Genomic DNA, 24,457 nt, shown 5'->3' on the forward strand with positions numbered 1-24,457 from the left:
AGGGCCTCCGGTGGGGCTTGAATTACAACTTACATTTGACTCATTTCTGGGGTCAAAACGTCCCTCTTATTTGACCGAATGACAGAAATTGTATAATTTGTAAATATCCCTGAGCCATATGTGCTCTGAGTGCCACTCTAATGTGTTTTATAAAGGCACAGCTGTCTTGGTGACTTATTTAAAATGGGATTTTGAAGTAGTGTTCTTGCCATTTAATGTCCTCAATTCAGGGTTACACAAGGTTTATCAAATAATAAATAACGTTTAGGACATTCATTTTCGCATAACAATGGGTTTGCTAGTTATAAGGAACTGGACGTTACAATAAAGCTGTGTTTGGTAAATAAGCAATAATGTAGAAAGCAAGCGATGGCATAATTAGAAATTAATGACAGTGTGGGAAGCCACAGATACCTTCCTGGCACACTGCGAGTGCTCCAGACGAGACAGAGCTCATCCTGGCAGCCTCCGCTATAAAACATGCCGTCAAACCTTGTCACAATCCTGGCAGACGCACTGCACTCCCACCTCCTGGGCCTCCCACCCATCTCGGCTGAGTTGCAGAGAAATGTCAGCAGTTGATAAAACAAAACCAGTCCCCAGCAGGTATGAGCGTGAATGGTCCTCGTCCACGCTGGGAACTGCAGAGCTGGAGCCATGGAGCCACCCCTCATGAGGGCAATTAGGTACTGCTAATGAAGGCACTGGTCGTCCTCCCCTTACGGCAGCTCTGTCCTCCCTGCTAGGAGCTGTGGGCAGGACCAACGAGGACGTTTCCCCCTGTGGTTTGCCCTCCATCCGTGGCTTTGGTAAGGATGCTCCACTGCTGGCAGCGCAATTGCTTGGGTGTAGCGTGTTGGCTGGTCCCTGACCTAGCAGGACGTGTGAGTTTGGAGGATTTGGCAGCAAGCTGTTTGCCCCTGTTGTCTGAGGCTCCTGAGTGCAGCAGGGTGCTCATGGTGGCCTCAGCTCTGGGATTCCTCCAGAAAAAAAGGCTGGAATAAGCCAGTAGACTGTGCTCCTGGCTGAGCAATGTCTTGGGTGAGCCTTCTCATGACTGGGCCTGCTGCAGGCTACACAGCACAGGGGCAGGGAAGTCAGGGCCCACCGTCAGGTTGTTCTTGGTACAACTTCCATTCAGGTTCCCCAAGGAACTTGTTAGGTTCCTGAGGAGTCTGATGAGTCTTTGTGTCTGAAGAAACTTGGGTTCATGTTAAATTGGACAGACGTATCTCAGGGTCTTCATGCTCTATTGCTCTTGGCTGTATGTTGGCTTGTTCTGATGGTCAGAGGATGGTCACTGTTAGAGAAAATTATTGACATAAATAGAAGGGTGTAAAAGAGGGGGTCCTGGCCCCAGGCATGGAGAACTCCTGAATGTCCACCAGTGCCATGATCCTTGGATTTGACTCTCTTGCCTCTGTCTCTCTCTCCCCTTTTTAAGACCCCAGTGAAGAGAAGTGAGCTTTGCACCAACCTAAAGTTGAAAGAAAAGCTTGAACTGAGCTGGCAGCACAGTGTAAGTGGAAGCTGGAGTGCACGGTGCAGCAGGCACCTGTACTGAGATACAGGTTTTGCTCTTTCCCTGCTGTTCTTGGAGTAATACTGTGTAATTTCATATGTTGTGCTAGAGAATAAAAAATAGAGGGAAGGCATTGATAGATATTAAATGCCCTTCTCAGCAGACAATTCAGGAGAAATCTCATGTACTATTTCAGAATGAACAATAGAGTGGTACATGTCATTTATTATAATCAGCAGCTAATGGAAGCCCTTCCAGATGGGGTTCTGGAGGTGAGCACAGCTAGAGCTGATGATCCAGGCTCGTGAATTTTGCATGAACTCTTAGGTGACAGTGAAATTTCTGAGTGATGCAGTCAGGAAGCAGTTCCAGTAACTTCATGTTGGCAACAGAAGCTTCCATTGCTGCTGTTGGGTTGGCTGTGGTACTTATATAAATAATAATAATAAAAAAAAATCCCTTGGTGTTACAAGCAGAGAATCATCTTCAGCCCTTGGTCTCAAAGGATTCCTAAGTTGTTAACAATAGGGTGTTTGAAAAATAGCCACCAAGCATCACAGAGTGAAAAGCTAATGTAGCTGAGCAGTTACAGACCAAATTAAAGTCTCTGTTCCTATTGCATTTTCTCTTGGGAAGAAAGAATAGCATCTTGTACAGCTGAGGAGATTGTCAGGTGGTATGGAGCGTGCCTCCTAGGGACAGAAAGCTCAGAGGTTGTTGTTGTGGTTGGATTTCATGAATAGACAAACATTTCACCAAGGAACTGTGGTTCTGAAATAGATTTAGAGTTAGGGGCAAAGGCAGGAGGGAGAATGAGACCCCAGATGCATTGAAGCAGTGGTCAGATAGAAGAGGAACAGCAGCGTCCACTGCTCCTTCGAGCTCTCCCAGGTGCAGCCAGCTAGCCCTCAGGTCAGTCCAGCAGCAAGCTTGTTTTCTCTTTCCAGTGTCTTCCAAATGTTTTCTGGGCTCTGAACCAGCGCAAAGATTGTGCTTGACACAAAGGTAAGACTTTCTGTGTTAAGCAGAACACCTGCAGGTAGTCCTCGGTCTGAGGGGTGCATGATCAAAATGTGCACAGGGATCTTCACAGCTTCATCTGATCTGCTTTAACAGCGAGGAAGTCTGTAATCATGCGTCAAATTCATAATAAAATGGCAATCAATGCAGAGGAGCATTACAGAGCTGGAGGCACAGCTCCAGCCCTTGGAGCTGGAGCCAGGGAGGTGGTGGGTCCCTGGGGCTGGTGGAGCTTGGTGGGCCTGAGGAGCAGCGGGGCAATGTGCATCCCACTGGGACAGCACCTGCTGCTGCTTCCTGATCCAAAGTCCTACACAGAGAAAATACTGATACTGGGAGGAGATCTGGAGGGGTGGATGCCTGGATGTTGTTTTTTTCTGGGTCCCAACACACCATGATGCTTCTCAGCGGGGCTAAAGGAACTGAGCATCTGAGGTCCCACCTTGTGTGCTGCAGGACAAAGGAGGGGGGTAACTGGGACGGCTGCACAGCACCAGCTGGGGGGCACAGCTGAGCTCTGCTCAGTCTCAGTCATGTCAAAGGGATCTGCTGGTGTGCGGGGGGACTCCCATGGCATGGGGACCATCTCATCCCACTCGTCTCCCGATTTGCCCACCGTGACACAGTGTGACATGGAGCCAGGGCTTCCTCTGCTCGTGACTGGTGCTGAGCTCTGATAGCATCATTATTGCCTAGCTGTGATGAGCAAGGTTTTCTGATGCATCCTGTTGGGGCGTTGGTTTTGGCTCCTGTTTGTGAACACAGAGGTTTGTTTGCTTCTGGGATGGACCTCTGGGGAGTGGCTTTGGAAAATTGTTTTTATTTGGGCAAATGAAGGATGGTGAGCTGCAGAAGTATGAGCAAAAAACCTGGCCCAGTGCTCTTGGGATTTCCTTTCCCAACTGATTGATTACTTCTCCTGCTCCTATGCCTGTGTTTGGGTCTGCAGTCACTGCGGGTGATTAAGTGGGGAGCCACTTACTTCCAGCAGGAAAACATCATTTTCCACTTCGGGTTTGGATGGAGGCCTGTGCAAACAGGAAGGCAGCTCCGTGGCCGCAGAACAAGCCCTTTTGCTCCCTGACAGCATGGGGCTGCCCTGGGTGCTTGCAGGATGGGCTCAGCTCCAGCCCTGTGCTGGCCTGACCTGCAGCAGAGAACCTCAGGGTTACACATCCCAATGCGGCCATCCAGCTGCTTGTGCTCAGGTGCTCAGGTGCTCAGGTTCAGGTCTTTGCTCCAACATCTACGTGCTCAGGCAGTTTGGCAGGATAGCAGACCTGAATTTTTATCCGGAAGTGGATAATACATTTATATATATATATATATATTTTTTTTTATCCAGGCTGCTCACCTCTGAGCATGATGCAGTTGTCAAGCCCCAGCTGCTCTAACAAGGTGGTGGAACCTCGTGAGGAGCGAACCTGTGAGAAGGGGCTGGCACCTGTACATGGAGGGGTGATGGGGTTTGCTTTTCTGCTTCTGCTGCAGGATCTGTGGAGCAGAGCCCTGTGGCGTTGCCCTTGTTGAAGCCTGAGCAGCCCTGGGTGGGTGCAAGCAGCAGGTACCAGGCAGGGGAGCATGCATACCATGGGTACCTGGGTGGAAGAGCATGCCTACCATGGGTGCCCAGGCAGGAGAGCATGTAAAGTGGGTACCCAGGATGGGAGCATGTACTGAGGGTGCCCAGGCAGGGAATGTGTGATATGGGTACCCAGGAGAGGAGCAGCGTGAGCCCCCAGGAGAGGAGCGTGTCTACCGCCAGCCCTACTGGGCTCTGCTGCTCTGGGGAGCACCTGGGTCTTTCCCTGCCAGGTGAGGCACCAGGCCGGGCTGGTGGAGCTGAGATGGGAACTGAAATCAGAAAGGATTGGGGATGATGGCTTGAGAGGTGGCAAAGCTGACGCTGAGCTCTGTGTTTAGCCCGTGTGCCCACCACCTGTACTGCAGCTCTGCCAGACCTTGTGGGTCTTGTTCATCGGTGGCGCTGCTGTCATGGCCAGCAGGCTCTGAGCAAGCCTGGATTAGATTTATCTCAGACTAGGAAATTTATCAGCAGTCATCAAAAGTGTCTGCGCTGATGCTGTATGCTCAGGTCTATGCATTTGTGTACAGTGTAAAGGACAAAATATGACTTGGCTTTTATTACTTTAATTAAAACATGAGTGAAGTGTATGAGATTCATATTAAATTGTATTTTCCTGGCTGCTGTGTGAAGGGCTAACTGATCTGATTACCATGAAGATTACAAACTATCAAAGTGAAAAAGAGCTTTTTGCAAGTATTTCATATTAAACCTTCAAACATAACACTTTAAGAATAATTATGGTTGTATTACTGGAAAATGATTCATGAATTCTGAATAAATATAAGACCCTTAAAGGGAAATGTTCCAAGACCACAGTTTTCGTTCCAATCTGATGAAATTTAGTATCATTTTGCAGCTGTAGAATAAAATGAAAAAAAAAATATGTACATAGACTGTATTGAGTATATGTCGGACTAAACTAATGAGATTTTTTTCATCAACTCTAAGCACGCACACAGACAAATGGAATAGCCATTCTCATTTTCTATAATAGAAAGCACCAAAAGAGAAGGCAGAAAGGATCTTACTGTTCACAAGTCTTTATTCTACCCTTGATTGTTAAATAATATATTTTAAGTTCTCATATCTCGACTGCAGAATGTTTGAACTGACATTAATGGGTATATGAGAGAAAAGAGCCAGCTAAAAGAAAAAAAAGTAAGGAAGGGCTAGGATTGGGAATTTTATTAGTATTCCCAGTGGGCTGTAATAAAGATACTTTTCACACAATACAGTGAATGTTTACAGCAGACAATTTAGTTTCCTTCCAACAATTATGAGAGAAATTGAATCTCAGGAAATGTTAGTTTTCTCTAAAATTAGACATAACAATAAAGATACCCCTGCAATTTTATTAAGGAGGGAAGAAAAGAAAAGCCATCAGCCTCTGGAAGACAATTTAGCAAATTTATTTTAAGTATTCCAGCTGACTTCTAAGCCGAACAAGACAGCTACGTGGCCAAGCCCCGTGCCAGGGGCTGCTTTTCTCTTGAGGAGCTTTTTTTCCCAGGCTTCATCAATTCCCAGCACATTTTAGAAACAAGTACCCAAAAGGTGCCCATTTCCACCGTGGAGCCAGCTGGTGTAGGAACCGCATTGCATAAAATCAGGAGGGTGTTTGCTCACCCGAGGGTTGAAAGCTGTGTTTCTGCATGAACATTTGCACACCTTCTTGCAGATGCACTTAACTTGGATGCTTGTGCACATGCGGTGTTCCACGAGTGCTCTGCATGCAGTCACGTGGGTTTGTACACACGAAGGATGAGCTAGAAAAACCCCACAAGCTCAGACTTTTAAGTTTTTCCCAAGAAAATTGGTCATGAAATGTCAAGGGGGAGAACTGCAGGGAGACGATGGCAATTATTGGGTACTTGAATGCAGCTTCGGGAATGAATTCATCATGCTTGCACAGAGATGCTGGGATCAAACAGGGAAAGCTGCTCTGGAAAACGCAGAAAACTCTGTGGCTCTTTGAGCAACTCGTGCTCAGGCGTTTAATTGTTGAAACCCTGAGTGCTGCCATTCGACGACAGGGCGAGTCCTCTGCTTTTCCTGGTTTCTAGACTTCTGTATCAGGGATGTGCTGTGTGTTAGAAATCCCCAACCTCTGCTTGTGTTGGTTTTGTTGTTTCCATGCAATTCTCGGTAGCCAGCTTCGGTCTCATGGATTCCAATCTGGAAAGGGATTTCTGTTGTTTGATAACAAGAATAGGAATAGGAGGAGAAACAGTGAAAGCTTGCAGCGTAGCTTCTTTAGCAATCTCCCTTGAGAAGATCTGTCCCATTTTGGTCATATCTGAGCAGGTCCTAGGAGGATGCTTTTTGGTAACACCCAGCAGGACTCCGGGGTACCCAGTTTGGTGCTACTATGAGCAATAGAAGCACTCATCTCTGAGTTTGTGGAAATACTTAGGTCTTGCCGGGACTTGGTTTTGAAAGATAGCAGCAGAAGCCCTGGAGTGTTCTGGGTGAATCTGAATTTTTACCTCGGGGTTGGTGATTTGGCTTTGTTACCTGCAGCCCTGTTGTGTTCAAAGCCCCCTGCACCTCCAGGTTAGCAGGATCAGGTTTCTGGTTTTGGACCTTCAACCTATGTCCATCACCCTTGGGACAGTTCGTGTTCCACCTGGCATGTTGTAAACTAGTAAAAATAATAGAAAAACCTCTCCAGCTGCTTAACAAATTAAGTGTTTCAGTTATTTTGCCCTCCAGATAGCTGGGGTTGGTTGTCTGTGGATGCAGCTGCTAATGAAGCTCCTCCCATCTCATGCCTTGTGTGTTGGGTTGGGTTTTTCATGGTGGTGGGATGGCGATGACCATGCTGGTGTTGATGTGAGTCCTCTTGCACCTTCACTTCACAGCTCTGCAAAGCTTATCCTTGTGTCAGCGAGTGCTCTGCATTGTCTCCAGAGCTGCCAGTGCCCACAGCTCTCCTTTCTCACCATGAGCATGGGGGGTAACCCCTGCTGCAGGCTTCTGGCTCTAACCAGCATGCTGGTGGCCCAGCTGTCCTTCTAAATAGATGATTGCCATCATTTTAGGAAAACAGAGGTATTTTGGTTGTTAATTTGATGATTTTCCTTTTTCTCTTCCTCCTGAAAGGATGATACTTGCCTTAGCTACTCATTTTGTCCAGGTCACATAATGCTTTAGATGGTGTCTGATGAACATCTGTGATTTAGGACACAGATGAGCCAGTCACAGCAATGTGTGTGTTCCTGTTTTTTTTTTAGAAACCACACATAAGCCTGTTTTTATTAAAAAAAAAAAAAAAAAAAAAAAAAGAGAGAGAGAGAGAGAGAGAATTGTTAAAGATAAAATGTGCTTCTTTCCCAAAAATCACATATTGGAGGCTTAAGGCTGAGATTTTCACACCTACACTGGGGATTTGGATACTTGGCCATGCACCATGTTACAGTTCACACAATCTTGTCATGAGTCTCTTGGTGCTTCGTGCTTTCCCTAACAGCCCGGCACCTTTGTGCTCTTGTGGCATGACAGCTTCTGCTTTGGATAAGTGCGTAAATGAATAAATTCTGGCACTTGTGGTTGTGGAGAAAGGCTTGTAACTGTGGCTCTGAGCAGCTCAGTAAACTCAAAAGTAGAGAGAGATCCTAGGTGATTTTCTTGACATCTCATGGACAGGGAGGGCTGGCGCATGGATGAGTTTTGTGTATTTAGGGTCTGCAAGGAGCGAACCATCCCAATCCCATAGGAAATCTTTAGTTTCTCCTTTGCCCTACCAACCTGGGTCATATTTATCTAAAAAGCAGCATTGCCTGGCCTGGCTTTGGTGGAGGCAGCACCCTCCTGAACCCAGTCCTTGAGCTTGAAATCAGGGCAATGTTCTCTCTGTTTTGCATTGGGATTAACACGCAAAACTGACTCAGATGTGCCTGGCTTTGGCGCTTCACCTTCACAGGGCCAAATTCTGGGGCTGAGGGTCTTCATGATATCGTGGGAAGCTGATTTGTTGCCCTGGGGCTCTCCGTTAATTTCCTTTTCCCATTTTGACAACTTCCTGGCAGTCTGAAATGTTTTCTATGGGATGGGCTGATAAAGGATTTCAAGTTCCTCTTGGGCATGGGAGGAGAGAGGGGAGGGGAGAAAGTGGCATTTCACAAAGCATTGATATGTTTTTAATTTTAATAAAAATAAAAGAACGAGGTAAGCACACCTTAGCTGCTAAGGTGACAGGCGCTTAAGGAACGCTGAATAAATACATAAAACATATTTGCTGAAGGCATTTGTCATTGGAAGTTTAAACATTAAACATGCCTGCTTCGCCTGATACCGTAATAAAGCAAGGATGTTCGAAAACCCATTAGTGGTGCTCTGACTACAGCTTTACATCGTCACTGGATGTACCACGGAAACCGCATTATATCAGCGATGCCTCAGCAAGTTTTGCACCCAGAAGGAAAAGTAGGTGAATTCTGGGAGGGATTTCAATGTAGCCTTGGTCTTTTTTTTTTTTTTTTTTTTTTTTTTGTAGTCCATCATTTCATACTGGCTGTTTTGGTATTGTTTCCTCACAAAGTGCTGGGGCACATCTGTGTGAGGCAGCATCTCTGCCATTGTCCTGGTCAGCCCAGGCTGAACAAGAGCTGCCTCTGGGCCTGGTGGCACAAATAAGCAGGTTTGTGTCTTTACTTTTTTAAATTACGGGCTAAGGAGGAACACAGATACTCAATCCATTAAGAAATAACTAGGTGGGTGATTCACTACCATTTGTGTAAATGGCGCTAACTCTGGTCTGCCTGCACAATTTATTAATACTTCACGGGAGGAAAAAAAAAATATTTTAATCTCATAATGGATGATGAGCTGTGAAATTGCTTCTGCAGCAGCTGGGCACCCTGGGGGAGGTGCTAGCTCGCACCACATTATGCAAGTTCTCCCCACATCTCTGCCTTCCTCATGCTAATCGCACACGTCAAGTCTGGGCGATGGGGAGGGGGCTGCCTCTGCTGCTCTTGGATTTTATTACCTTTTTCCTTCATACACACAAACAATTTCTTCTTAATTTGCTCTGGGGTCCCAAGTGTGACTTTGGAAGTGCGTGGGCTCAAAGTCCAAGCACATTGTGGTGAGTGATGCTTGGGGCTTCAGAGGTCCCAGCCCTTGCTCACATTAAGTAACCAGAAATTTAGCAAACACACTGGGGCTGCCCCCAGTCTGTGACTTTGTCTGGCTGTTACCCTCGCTTCTTAGGCAAGAGTACCAAGAGCAGGTACTGCTGAGCAGCTTTGCTCTGCCTTCACAGGCTTGGGCTGGGATCGTGAGTGGTGCCGGTGCTCTGAATTCTGTGGAATTCAGTCTGAGTACTGAGATGGCACTTACCATAAAGGTAGGTGGGCGGGTGGCACAGGGCTTTGTTTGCAAATTTGTCTTTGCTGATAAAAATAAAAAGAAATCATAAAACAGAGTTGTTTGGGTTGGAAGGGACCTTAAAGCTCACTCAGGCCCAACCCCTGCCATGGGGTGCATACCACCTCTGCGGCCCATGTGCATGGCTAGGGCCTGTCCTTTGAGCTAAAACTGAAAAGCTCACTACAAAGCACCCATATGAAGTGTGGCACAAAGGCTTTCTACCCTTAACCACACGTTTTCAGTTTTAAACACAAGGGAAATAAGATGAAAACTGAAAGGGGACGAGTTGTGAGGCATTGGAACAGGCTGCCCAGGGAAGTGGTGGAGTCACCATCCCTGGAAGTCTTCAAAAGACGCTTAGATGTACAGCTTAGGGATATGGTTTAGTGGAGGGCTGTTAGCGTTAGGTTGGAGGTTGGACTCGATGACCTTGAGGTCTCTTCCAACCTAGAAAATTCTGTGATTCTGTGATTCTGTGATGGTGCTGAATATAGTTTTCTTCCAGCTCTGAGTCTTTCTTGCTCAAACGAAGCCAGGTTGAATTAATTTCTTAGAGTGCTTTTTGCTAATTCTTCCCTGCATGCACTCCATTACTGTTTTCAGGCTGCCTTATCTCTTGACCTGCTTACAGTGCATTATACATCATTATGTAATGCACCCTTGGCTCAACGCAAAATACCAAATCCATCCAGTCCAACAATGAATTTCTGTGAAGTGCGCTGATCTTATTATGCAAGTTCAGTATGCCATGAGACAAAAAAGGCAATTATGTAAAATCCGTACTCCTCAAATAATTCCCAGAAATGCATGATATTCTTGAGTAGACTATTATCATATTCCTTGTATTGACTTCCAGCCAAGAGACCAGGAAAGCAAGGAGAAGAGTTTATATTTGGCTGGCCCAGTCAGTCTAATTTTAGATCCCCATGGCTCTTCTCTCACTGGGCTCACAGTCCCTCCAGAATATATTTTAAAATGCAGCAAAATCATTATATACAATTGTAAGGAGGCTGATTGTAAGACAGATGACAGAGGATATGCTTTGCTGACATGGAACAGAGCTTGCACATCTCCTAGCTTCCCCTGGAGCACTGCCATGTTTGCTTTGAAAGACTAGGTAAGAATAGCTACAAAAACATGCTGAAATGAAACAGTTCTCTCCTATCAACAACGAGGGCAGATATTGAAGCTAAATATTGCTACAGGTCACCCAGGAGCAACTGTGCATCAAATATGCCTCATAGTCCTGGTCCTGCTTGATGAAGATAGTATAAAGGGTTTTCAGCAGCTCCAGTTATTGCCAGTGTTTGCATAACCCAATGTTGAAGGCTCATGACAATGCTGTCAGCAGACTTCAAGCCTTACTACCCCCTGTATTTGGTTGGATGGTGAAGGTCTTAGCTGTAGGAACATGGTGTTGCCTCCGGTGCTGGAGATAGGGATCAGACGTGGCACCTCCACTTGGGTCCCATCGTGGCTCAGGACAGCACAGAGCAATGCCTGGCCATGCTCTGCCTCAGAAACCTGGCATTTCAGAGAGGTAACAGCAGCAAGTCTGCAAAGCAGTAGGTTGGGGCATATTCTGTAAGGAGCACAGGGAGCTGCCTGCTGCTGGATGTTGTTTTCAGGAACCCGATGTTAATGTTAGGAGGTGGCAGGATGGTAAAAACAGATGAGAGAGGTGAAAGGGAGGGGTGTGAGCTGTTCTGGTCTCTGAGGAGCTTCAGGGAGTGTTCTCCAGGGATTTGTATATCTCTTCCAAAATGCTGACTAATTTTTAGGACACTGTGCTTGCCCAGAAGAACCACTGATCTGATCGCGTTTTTGGGAGGACACTACGTGGCTGTGGGTTCCCACCCCTCCCTGAGAGCAGTTCCTGGGCTTTTGTGCCCAGGGTGCAGAAAAGTCAGGGAATGGCGTTGTTCTTCCTCTTTATTCCTGGGGGTAACTATTTCCAAAACTCATTTCTGTCTGTGTCACTGGGGGCTGAGGTTTCTCCCTTCCCTCAGAAGGGTAACGCAGCATTACCAATCCTTCATATGCTGCTGCATGCTGCACTGCTGCTCCCATGCATGTCTGTCTGCCTTTGTGGTAACTGTAACCTTTTCTTGAACCAGAGATTTTCCTGAACCAGAGCCCTTTGGGATCAGTGTGGGTTTTCCTGGATACATTTTTAATAAACACAATAATTTGACTGCAAGCCCATTACCTGCCCCTGTTTGTTCTATGGGATAGTCATTTCCATGCCTGCAAAAAACAGTAATTCATGGGGCAATCAGAGGAAGAATGACAACCAGGACAAAATTGGTATGTGCTGTGATAAGCTAGTCCATCTTCAGCATCATGCACTGTAGCTTTATGTATTGCCCATAAATAATGGCCTTGAAAAGATATTAAATCTTTAGGAAAAATCAAGCCTAATTGTAACTATATTTTTGTTTTTCATTTTGGTTTATGTACAGTATATGACTTTTGCAGAGACATTTTTATTCCAGGAAAATGACAGGGCAACAAGAAGCCATAATTGCACTGATTTTTAGAAGTGCCTGCATTACTACAGATCTGATGTACTGCAAGACATGAATCAGAAAAATTCTATTAAAAAATCTCTTGAATGGCTGACACAGGAGTATTATCCACGATGATTAATTTGACTTGGTCATTATGAACACAGACAAGTCTGACAAAATTGCATTTCATTCCCCACTGAATTCATAAAATCACTATACACATAATAAGAAGTTATAGTTGTGTGCTATCCACTATTCTTGACAGGATTCCAGTTCTGGATAAGATACTGATTAAAAAAAAAAAAGGTGTGGGGGGGGAGTTGGGAGCCTTTTTAAAAACCTACAATAGAGCTGATTTCTTTTGCTATAAATTGTTTGTAGAACTCCATTATTTTTAGCTTTTTGTGGTGAGGTGGTGATGCAGGTCAACCACAGCTTGGACAATGTAAAAACTGAATGTAAGATCAAAGGTTATTGGGGCCAAAGTGTGAATGTTTAGGACCCTGGTCTCTCCCTTCTGTGCACACGTGGTTTTATGAAACTCGTGTAAGAGGCTTTTTGTGCAGTGCCAAACTTGGCTGAAACCATCCAGGAGGTTCAGATGGGAAGGCTCTGTAATTCCCTGGGATTTGTGTCTATGGGATAAAGCCCACATAAAGCGAAGAGGTAAATGTCTAGCTCCATCCCAGGGCAGTGCTGCCCAGTGGCCTGGCTCTCTGCCTTCGTTTGCTTTAGCATGCAGAACCTGCACCGAAACAATGAAAGGAGGAAACTTGGGGAACACTGAGGTGTTTGATCGGTTGTTCTTTGGGTGATCCAAGCATTTGTCTGGGCTTTCAGTCCTGCACTGCAGATGAGGAAAAGGAGCACAGAGGTACCAGCAGGCTGGCAGGACCCAGCTTGCTGTCGCTGCCTCCTGCCCTGCTGGGCTCCCAGCCTCACAGCATGCTCACAGGTTGCTGGAGGCTGTGCAGACACGGCCGGTGCACATTTATGTTCGTATGTGTTCACTTATGTCCTTACAGTAAGGATTTGTTTGTCCCTTTTCAACTGCATTCCCTCAGTCAAAAACCTGAGCATGTGAAAATGGATGTAAAGGGGGCTGTGGACACTTCGAAGACAATTTGTAGTTAATAAATACTTCCTTACAGTATTTATCCAACTCTACTCAAGTAATTCATTGGCCCCACTATTCACAGACGGGATCTCCATGTGCAAAGATGAGGTGAATCAATTTCCATTCCTAAGCCCCAGAGCCACTGACGTGGAAAATCAGCGCCGCTTCGCGCCTTGGCATGGGGCTCCAGAAGGTGTGGGTGGGAACGCAGCCCGGGGTGTCCCCACTCGCCGAGCACTGAGCTGTTTGCCCTGCTGGCCCCATCGTTCCTCTAGGGTTTGCAGCGTCCGGGTGATTTCCATTTTCTCCTGCCGCCCAAGCCAATGGTGCTGCCCCTCTGGCTTTGGTGCTTCGTGCTGAGTAGCGAAACTCCACATGTGCAGTTCGTGTGCAGGAGAAATGCATCAAAATTCCCTTCTTGCAAATGTTGTTGTGGCAGTGCTGAGCAGCGTGTGTGGTAGGAGAGCAGTTCAGAGTCTTGCAAGGAAGTAGGGGGGTGCTTGATGTCATTGAGCTTTGGTTTTATTTTCTTTTTTTTTTTTTTTTTCTTTTTTTTTTTTTTTTTTTCTTTATTTTAATCGTGTTTGGACTCTTTTTCCTCTTTATATGGCTCAGGATCTTCTTTTAACTTGGTGTGCCAAGCTTGTGTGGGATGAGCACTGGCACAGAGTGAATCCTTTTTGTACGTTTGTAAGAGAAATCGGGGAAGTCTGTATGAAAAGCCCATGTGTTTATCTGGCTGGTCCCATGCACCATCCAGCCTTGGCACACAAACACCCCAAACAGCCCCACGTTGTGCCGCTGTCCCTACACCACCCAGCCTCCGTGTCCTCCGTGCTCTTCACGTGCACCACGAGCACAAGCTGTGGTGGCATGCCCTTGGTCACCCCGTTCAGCACCACAAATAGCCATGTTTTCCTTGTTTTGCAGACTTCCCAGTCTGGTTTTGGTTTGCTTAGACCAAATCTATCCTACCTAATGTCTGAAATGCCCAGAGGGTCATGGTCCTAAGGCAGTAAGCTCTTGTGTTAGCTATGGGAAAAGCTTAGTTAGCAGGAGAGGGATGGTGCGCAGTCCGTGGTGTTTTGTGCCATCTGGATGATTAGGGTGGGATGGATCACACCAGTTGACGTATTTCCTTGTACCTTACTGGGAATAAATTTTCTTTCTTAGGCTTGTATTTACTGTTGAGTGTTATTTGACAGGGCAAATATTTACCTGCAATAATGCCGCAAATCTCTATGCTTTCCACTGCGAATAATATTTCTCTGAATCAATGCTTGGCTGCGACTTCTGGATCCTCGTGGATAATCACACAGAACATGACTCAGTGGAGAATTGGGGTCACTGGATGTTTGCCATGCTTCTGCGGAGAGCGGTTCCCAGGTCCTTGGTCAAGTCATGCCCTCCAAGATTAATAGCAACACACCACGGAGAAGTGCTGCTGGCCAGCTGTAGAGGATTTTGTAAAGGTGGACAGCACCTCCCTTTTCTTCCAAGAGGGGAGAGACAGGAGAAAGCTAAAAGCTTACTTTGTGGATGCTCAATGCTTGTAGCTCCCTCCTGAGCTACCTGCACAGTGGGTTCTTGTGCAGTTTCCAGCCTGCTTGCCACTGGATGCTGACAGCCCAGGGTGAGAGCTACTCGCTTCTCCCCTTGACTCACAGTAATTTTCAGGTGCAGCTTAAAGGCGTGTGGAGATGATGTCCCCAAACTTGACACACTGATAATTCAGGTGCTTATCAGGCACATGGAAGAAGATCCTGTTTTAGTGTTAAAATTCAGGCTTCCCATGCATGGGACACTGGAGGCAAGAGAGGAACCAGCTCATTCCCCTCTAAAGCTCTCAGTTCTCCCTGTGCTGTGTTCAGCTCCATTTCCATACAGGAAATGTATGGAACTTTAACTGCTTTAACTGCTGTATGGAACTTTAACCCCTTAACTGCACCCGTGAACGTGCAGTGCAGAGCTGCCTGCACCCTGGTCCCTCCATTGTGGCCTTCTCCTGTCGCAGGAGCTGTGGTGTCCCACCCCACTAGCCTCATGTGGGTCACCCGCAGACCCTGTGAGGGGTTTCTGAGTGCCACCTCAAGGGGAGGTACCTTAGCGTCTCTGCCTCCCTCTCCTGAAAATGACCAGGGGTTGCAGGGACATCTGGGCCCACCATCCCCAGGGCTGGGCACAGTGTGGGCAGGAGGCCACATCACAACAAGGGTGTCCCCAGGATCCACTGGTGCTTTGGGAGTGCGTGCTGTGCCCTCCAGGGCCACCACGGTTCTGGCAATGGGACCTTTTGGTGCAGTGCAAAGGGCTGAACAGTTCTGACCTTCCTTTCTGCTGAATGCAGATTGCATGTTCCCAGCTCGGTCATGCACTTACCTGTTCTGATTCGTCTTGTCCTGGACATTGCATGGGTATCAGCTCAGTAGGAACCAGGGCCTTCCTCACCCATTGCTGTCCCCATGGTGAAAGGGCAGAGGGAGGGAACCGTGGCACAGAAAGGTACAGTTAAAGGGTGGTAGAGAAGCTGCATGGCATAAGGGACACCTCTCTCCATGTCCCCACACCCCTCCATCCTCTGCCTGCGAATCTGTTGGTGGATGGAGGTGGTCTTTGTCACTGGGACCTCTCTCCAAGCTCAGATTTCAGGAACAGTTTTTAAACACGGCTCTGATGCTGTGGGAGATGGACTGTATCTGCTGCAATGCCGTCCTGCAGCTCACTGTGGGGTGAGCCAGTCCATGCCCTGCAGCACAGCGCCCACAGCCTGGGCACAGAGACATGTGGGGACCTGCTGGCGAGGAGGGAGTCAGGAAAGTGGCATCTCAGAGACGGGGAGCATCTCTGAGAGATGCTTGGTCAGATGCTTGGTCAGAGATGGGTGACATCTCTGAGAGAGGAGGCTTGGCTTGGTCCTGCTTCTCCATCCTTCCCTTTGTGGGGTCCGACCTTCAAAGCAGCGTCCGGCTGCCCTGCAGCGCGAGCCAAGGCTTGGCAAGTAGAGGCTTGTTGTTTCAGCTGATTTCAGTGTTTTAATTTGAAGGGGAATAATGTGTAATCACAACAACTGTCATCTGCTTGTCAGTGGAAAAGCCTAGATCTCCCACGTCTGCTGTGTGCACCGCCACGGGCAGCCTTTTAGCAGGGCGAGCTTCCCCGCGCTTGCCTTTGGAGTCCTGGTGGGATGAATGGGCTCCGACCAGCTCACTAATCTAATTTGTAATGTATCCTTATAACGTATAATTGGCTGTTTAATTTAATTCAAATTAACATAAGAATAGAAAACAGAATCTGCAGCAGAGCCCGTGTGGTGGTGGGAAGGGGCGTTGGGTGTCGCTGGCAGGAGACTGGAGACGACGGCGTCTGTGCGCGCGCCGCGAGACCACCCGTGGTGGGCAGGGGTACAGCCCCTCAGCCAGTGCCACGGTAAACCATCCCCCTGTCCCACCCTCCCGAGTGTCTGCCTCTTCTCCCTGCCCTATCTTCCTAGCGATCTCTTTAAAACACACATAGCATAAAGGCAGCCTGTTTTGGAAAATCGCTCTTCGTGGTGCGGTGTGAAAGCTGGCAGGCGCCGAGGCTGATTATGTTGATTGGATATTGTCTAATCTGATTTTGATTGTGTACAGCTTTGATTGTAATTTTGATATGTCTGCACAATACTGTAGCTCTTTGGAAAGCTTTGTGAGTTAAACAGAGCTTTTTTTTTGCTTTTTTTTTTTTTGCTTTTTTTTTTTTTTCCCCAGGCTGAGAAGAGCAGGGGCAGGAACGTGCAGGGGGGAGCGGGGCTTTAGCGCTCCTCACAAAACCGCCTCAAAGCCCTTTCGTGAGCTGCTCTGCAGCAACACGAACAACTTGTAGTTTTGAAGAGAGCTTTAGGAAACTTTGAGTGGGTTTTACATAATTTAGTTAAGTACAGCAAAGCCACTTGCTTATATACCTGATACCAAAATAAACCAGTTGGAGGAACAAGTTTGCTGTGCAATGATTTATTTAAATCCTTTCCATAAAGCACCGAGTGAAATCCTCTTAAATAACTGGGGAAGAATTGATATACCTTGAAGAGTGTAGCCCAAGCGAAAACTTTACTAGACGTATTAAATGGGATATGTCTGTCTGCTTTTGTGTGCAGCCTCTCATCCCCCTTACCTTTCCAGCACAATGCCACTGCTAGACAGAAGCCGGCTGGAAAAACAGCTGGGCTTGAATTTCCCCTGAACAATAACTGTTGGTACAGAGCTGGCTCAGCCCTGGCTCCGTCTTATATTTCTCGCGTACTCATATTTCCCCAAACCTAGTAGGAATTTCACGTGAACGTGAGCAGTCAGCTGGTATGTGCAGCATATGCGCTCTTCTCTGTTTTTATGATGGGACAAGGGGAGACAAGAGGTGTGTTTCACCGTAGCTGCCTCTCCTACTGACTTTTGAATTCTAGTTAAATATGGGCTTTATTTTATTTTATCAAGGGTTTTCTCCCTGTCGCCTGGGCTGATGAAGAGCACAAACCTGAGTGTGAGCTCTGGGGCAATGGATTAATAAAGCCAGCAATGTTCAACTGGTTTTGCACGCGTCTGGGGTTTTGCTCTTAAATCAAGTATTAAGTCAAAATCCAACCATGAAACTAGGTGATCTGAGAAATTTAGCTTAAAATCCATGTGTGTAATACTATGGCTAATCAGAATTTCATATGCCATAATAATACGTGAAACAGTAGATGTTTAGAATAAGCCTCCTCTGCCAGACGCTCATTATATTCTGCTTTGATAATTGGTAATTTTGGATAGACTCACTCTTAGGTTATGAAGCAAATATGTTTTTGTCTGATGTGAAAAATCTTGCACAGGCGCCATAATATCTTCTTTTCATTGGAATGCTTAAATGTATACAGACCACCAGAAAGCATGGGAAGCAAAAGGACCAACACCTCTGCACCTTCATGGTGAGCTTGAGGAGGGCTTGAGGTAGGGAGCAGAGGGCGTGCTTATCTAAACCAGGTCTGGATCAGGCTGTAAGGTAGGACAAACCTCCGTGCAGGGCACCACCAGGCAATCTTTCTTTAGAGGAGTTGAGAAGTTGTGCTAATGGCTTGCAGCAGGGGTGAGGAGGGCCGTGAGTATGTTGCAAAATAATCAGAGGCTTGCAAGAACTAGTGGTGTCCCGCAGTGGATGGTGCAGTGCTCACCACCTGGCTCCTACGTAGTTATGACCTGCTGATGTCCAAGGTTGGAGCTGTCTCTTTTATTGCACCCAAAATGTTTTCACTGGAATGTGCTTTCTTGTTTCTTGCACAAATAATCGTTTTTATTTGCTGGAGCAACAAGGCAGTGACAAGTTGCAAAATGTCTTTTTTGTGTTTTAGACATACAATGGTCAGAACGAGAATAACGAGGACTATGAAATCCCACCCATAACGCCTCCCAATCTCCCCGACCCTTCACTCCTGCACTTGGTGGACCACGAAACTGGATATCACTCCCTGTGCCACAGCCTGCCTCCGAACAGCCTGATACCCGCCTACCCCTACCAGAACATGGACCTGCCGGCCATCATGGTCTCCAACATGTTGAGTCAGGACGGGCATCTTCTCTCCAGCCAGCTGCCCACGGTCAGTGACTTTCTCCTCTTTTTACCTTTTGTTAAAGCCACTCTGTGCATCGTGCTGTGAGCTGATTGAATGGAGAAGGGCATTAATGAGGGGGTGTTTGCACCAGGGGCTGGGAAGAGCCAGTGATGCAGCTTTGGCTTGCTGCACTACCACCCACTGCTGTTGATGACCGTGTTCATGGTGCCGATTTTGTTTCCAACTTGATGTTTTCCCAAGCCCTGTTAATTGCCCAAGAGGAGGCAGGAGGGTTGTTTTCCTCTGGGTTCGTAGCATCCTCACTGAACCGAGCCCCATGTGGCCAGCAGGAGCCCCCTGCTTGTCACCCCTGCCCCACAAAGGGAGAGCTTCCCTATTGATTTCAAGGAGACCAAGATCCCTCCTTGCATTTGCAAGCTCAAGTTGCCTTTTGGCTCACACCATGGTAAGGTGATACCTTGCAAAGTTTCAAATGATGCTTCCATAGGAATAAATAAAAAGGGAATAGTGAAGTAAAGGCAGCTCTGGGAAGAAACTTTGGGGCTAATTAGACCTTAGGACTTTTCTGTAGAGGCAGTGCTGAGGAAAGGTTGTGACTTGGTTTTGACACTGGTATTGAATTAATGCTGGAGCTGTTCAATAATATTTTCCTCTTTAGCACATTTAGCCCTATGGTTAGTTTTCTACGTTGTTTCTCTCTAAGATCATTGATTTTCATGGATGCTGTTGAAAGGCATCGATATCAAACAGAGTTAATTTTACTTATTAGCATTGCCTGCAAGCCTGCAACTGCGCTAGCTAGAGAACATTTGGTGTCGATTGCTTGAATAGATAACAGTCTGAAAGGTAGTGATATTTAAATATTTAAGTGGGATATTATCTCTTAGTCTAGGAAAATCCCAAGGCTTTCTAAAGTCTTGGTGCGTCTCCAAGTTGAGTGGTTAGTGTGTTTAAGAAAAATATCATCTTCTGCCCATCAATATTGAACACAGGCATATATCTATGAAATTAAATATTACTTAGGTCTCTGTGTTAGCTTTTAGGTTCTTAGGTGATTAAAACATTCATTTCTGAGACAAAAAGAGTCAATTTTAGATGAAATATTTTCCCTAGTTTAATTTAAAGCACAGCCCCTTTTCCTGACCCCTATTTTCATAACACGATAATTTTATCCTGTGTTGATCATCTCATTTTTGAGAGGTGATATTGCACTTATAAATCACTTTCTAAAATACCTAAAGAAACAAGAACAGTGGAATTTATTAAGCAGCTTCTGTACGTCTGAAATAATTTATTTTGGAGTAGTCCTTGGGAAATGTTCTCTTTCTTATTTTATGGTACTGTTTTACAAATGCAGCATTGTGACAATAAATCAGGACTGAACCAGAGAAGATAAGAAGGGGACTTAGTGGGCTGTAAACATAGAATAGAGAGATTAAGATTTGTTTGCCCCTTACTACTAAAATAAAAAATCCAGTGAACCCTGAATTTTCTAGCCAATAGCAAATTGAAAGTGTTTAGTTTTGAGTGGAAACCTCTGGAGCCGTAATACATCTTCAAAGGTCCCAGCAGCAAAGGAAGTAGATCAGAGAATGGACTGTGTTGCAGTTTTAGGTCAAAATTAAATCCTGCCTTACCTTCCCACCAAAGCCTTTTTTCCATGCCATCAGATTTGAACTGCAGAAACAGCATCTAGCCCTTCTCTTCATTACCAGCTCTGGTTTTGGCTGCCCAAATTGAGCCCCTATCACTCCAACACAGCCCCAAAATGTTTGATCCATCTCACAGCACATGTGTAGTTCCATGATTCCTACTGGCATTAATAGGGGCATGCACGTGAAGAAAAACTAAAATCCAGGAGACAGAACAGGTTTTTAAACCCATACCATAAATACCTCCTGCCCGCGTGCCCACTGAGCATGAGGCCTCTTGGCGATGGCATCATGAAGATGCTTCAAGCATCACTGCTTGGCATCGCAGGATGGGACCTGCTCCAAACCAGCCCAGAAGTTCACCATGTTCAGGCTGCAAACATCCAGATCAAAAAAGGGGCTTGTTTGTTCGCACTTCCAAAAAGAAGAGGGTGTTTTGTGACATGGGCAGGGATAGGAAGCCCAGCTGGGAGTACTGCAGGGGAGGCACGTGGAGGTTTTGTCTTTGGTCCAGGACAGATGCTGCGTTGTAGTTTGTACTGATTTTTGTACACGTGGCTATTGGGCCTGGAGCACAAGTCCTGTGAGGAGCGGCTGAGGGAGCTGGGGGTGTTTGGTCTGGAGAAGAAGAGGCTCAGAGGAGACCTCATTGCTCTCTGCAGCTACCTGAAAAGGTGTGGGGAGCTGGGGGTTGGCCTCTTCTCGCAGGTAACTAGTGATAGGACCAGAGGGAATGGCCTCAAGTTGTGCCAGGGGAGGTTCAGGCTGGAAATGAAGAGACATTTCTTCTCAGAAAGAGCAGTCAGGCACTGGGATGGGTTGCCCAGGGAGGTGGTGGAGTCACCGTCCCTGGGGGTGTTCAAGGGAAGGTTGGACGTGGTGTTTGGGGACATGGCTTAGTGGGTGATGGTGGTGGTAGGGGGATGGTTGGGCCAGACGATGTTGGGAGTTCTTTTCCAACCTTAATGATTCAATGATTCTATGATTCTTGCCTTGGATGTCCTGTCTTTTGGTTGGAATACAGTAACAATGAGCAATTCAAGGTAAAATGTTTAGAGATGGTAAGACTTCTCTTCTAAAATAGTAGCTAGAGCATCCTCATGAAAAATCTCAGGCTGCTGAAAAAACATGAGCGAGGACTCACTGAGTGCAGTGGGGATGGAGCACGCTTTGCTCTGCTCTGCCCCATGGACAAGCTCGACCTTTCCATCATGTGGTCCTTGACCACTGTTTCTGTCACTTTATTTCCTTATTATTATTTTCCCTCAGTTTTTACAAGTCCAGGAACTTCTCAGACACTGAAGATGGGATGAAGGGACATGGAGGGGAGAAGGGATGGGTGAACAAGAGATGGCCAAAGATCTGATGCTAAGACCAATGGTGCAGGGAGGAGGCAGGGCTGATCATGTCGCTGGGGATAGCCAGCGAGGCAGGCTGCCTGCTGGGCGGAGGAACTGTTGTGAATAAATGAGATTTCAGAAGGTATTTTGCAGAACATATTTGACAGAAGCAAAGGGCGATCAAGGTCAGAGCCCAGGAATCTCCAGCACAGCGCAAACATTTCCATAAATATTAGATAGCGGTGTCTCTGCTCATCAGGTGGGACAGTGCCCAGTCATGGGCGCTGTGCCCTTCTTTGCCGTGGTTGGGTGAAATACGGCTCAGCCATGTGGGTTTGCATGGGGGAAGCATCATTTTGGACATCCCAGTTGGCAGCTGTTAGGAGCAAACATGGGCTTTGTCATGTGTACAAGAGTTTGATTGCAGAGCCTGGCAGCTATCCATGGATCTCCACTTCCCTGGTGCTTCTCACGCTGAGAGATCTCCTTGGCTTTGTTTGAGAAGCACTGGTAGCTGTGCATGAGCCACCCAAAATTATCCTCCGGGGCTCTTCAGCTCTGCCTGAGGAGGCCTGCAGCCTGTGCAGGGCATCGCTGAGCTGGGGGCAGGCAAACTGTACCCATAAGTGCCACCGTACTGGGCGCTCACTGCCCCCTTGCTGGGAAGAGCGGAGGAGGTGGAGGGGTTGGAAAGCAAAACCCTCCTTTGGGCTCAGTGGAATGACTTTTTTTGCTATCTGCAAGCTGGTGCATCAGCTCAAGAGGGAAAGAAAAAAAAAAAAAGACTCCAGAAACATCCTGGAAGTTTTTTCATTTCAGTTTGAGCAAAACCAGATCATGTGAAAAATATTCAAAATCCCCAGTGGTGAAAAGCATGTTCATGGTGCAAAAAACGTCAAATTTCTGGTTAGCAGTGGAATCTGTTTATGTATGCACTGGACTACTGTCTTTAATTATTGTTTCCCATGGGTTCCCTCCAGAGAAGAAACGGTAAAGGGGGAAGAATCATAGCAGCAAGGACAAATGCAGCCCTGAAATTTCTGAAAAGTCAGTTGCTTGGCTTTGCAAGCCGAATATCTGTTTTCTAGCACTACGGGGCTTTTCTGTCGAACAGAAAGAAAAAAAAAAAAAAAGTGAACAAGAAAAATCTCAGCAGTAACACACCTGCCTGCCTCCCACATGAAAAAAGGAAATGAAAAGCAGCACCTCCTCGGAGCTGCAGCGTGCGTGCCCGGACAGTGGGAATAGCATAGGTCCCCAGGAACTAGCATCCTCTGGGGTCACCAGCACTTCTTTCCAACCTGATCTGGGTCAGGTGAGGGCAGTGGGAATCCCAGCACTGTGCTCCAGGTGCTGCAGGATCCAACCCTCAGCTGTAGGATCACAGCCGAGCCACTCAGTGCTGGATGTGGCAGCATGGAGTGCAGCTCCAGTTGTAGGGTGTACAGCTGTAGAGGCACTACAACTGTTCTGGTGGGCAATACAGCTTACATGCTGTGGGTAAATACTTCCAATATGTAAATGTTTCAATAATCTTAAATCACTGCCTGAGGAAGTAAGTCCTGAGGAATGAGCCATGTTCTGGCGCAGCGTGCGTGCAGCAGCGCCAGGCGATGTGCGCCGGCCGGCAGCAAAGAGTTACCGGCGTCCCCCGAGCTCCAGCCCTGGCTAACTTCGCACTGGCAGTTTTGTGTTGTGTGCTTTAGGTTTTGACTAATTTGGCTTTCTGCTTATTAATGGCTCGCGGTTTAAAAACTAAACTCCCAAACACGAGCCCTTGGTGGAAAATAGTAACGATGCAACCGTACGTGAAGGGTTCTTTGTATTAAACAGAGCCCTGTTTGCAATTCCCTGCTAGTGTTTTTCTCAGAGGCAATAAATGAAAGAAATATGTCTTTTTAAATTTTATAAAACTCAGAAAAATGGTTTTAAACAGCTTTTCTTCACCTCCTATAATTATTTATTTTCAAACAGTCCTTCAGGGTAATGTTCCGTTTTCTTATTTCACACTCCTTTTTCTCATAAATGAACCATCACTTCAATAAATCATTATGAAAACAGAGACTAACACAAACCCTGAAAGGTTGAAAGATTTATGTAACACATTTATGTTTTCCATTTTCTCATTCTGGTACTCCACTGCTAAAGCTAAGCTAATAAAAGCTGCTATTAATATTTCTTGTTGCCTGGCAACCGCAGAGAGGGAGTAATAGCTTTAGCTAGAAAAATAGATGACCGATAAGGAAAAATTCAATTCTTTTATTATCTCAAGGGAAAATGGGCTTTTACTGGAACATTATGATGTACGAGTGCGAAGTTGAATACAAAGGATATTTTTTCAGTTGTTTTTCTATTTTTAATGAACGTTATTTTACCTTCGCGAACTCGTTTAAGGCGTTCGCCCCACCTCCTTGCGAGCTTAATTTAGCAACACCCACGCGTGCTGCTGGCTCGAAGGACCCGGTGGCATTTTCGTTCGAAAGCCCCCTTCCCTTCATACCCCCCCACAAGCCAGGTTGGAGCCCAGCAGACAAGGTGCCCGGCCACGGAGTAAATCGGGTTTGGGTGTGCTTAAAAGCAGGCTTTCTCCGAGGAAGGGGCACGGACCGATAGTTACTTTCTGAAGTTTGAGCAGCAGTGGCTGAGCTCTCAGTGCTCACAGGGAGCACAAATGTGGCTGCTCCCAGCCGTGCTCGTGGGGTGTGGGTGCTGGTGCATGTGGGCATAGGGTGTCCTGCTCTCCTGCCCCTCAGC

General features: G+C 46.6%; 1 protein-coding gene across 5 annotated transcripts in view; it reads left to right on the plus strand.

Moving 5' to 3' along the window:
* TOX2 (TOX high mobility group box family member 2) overlaps positions 1-24,457 on the plus strand; it is a 136,758-nt gene that overhangs the window by 64,083 nt on the left and 48,218 nt on the right. For all 5 annotated transcript variants that reach the window (XM_084537704.1, XM_084537707.1, XM_084537705.1 and 2 more), the window contains one exon: positions 18,490-18,735. In XM_084537704.1, the coding sequence (XP_084393830.1) occupies positions 18,490-18,735 (246 nt within the window). The remainder of the gene's footprint in view (positions 1-18,489; positions 18,736-24,457) is intronic.

The sequence above is a fragment of the Aythya ferina genome (assembly GCF_964211825.1).
Source record: "Aythya ferina genome assembly, chromosome: 16".
NCBI classification, from domain to species: Eukaryota; Metazoa; Chordata; class Aves; order Anseriformes; family Anatidae; genus Aythya; species Aythya ferina.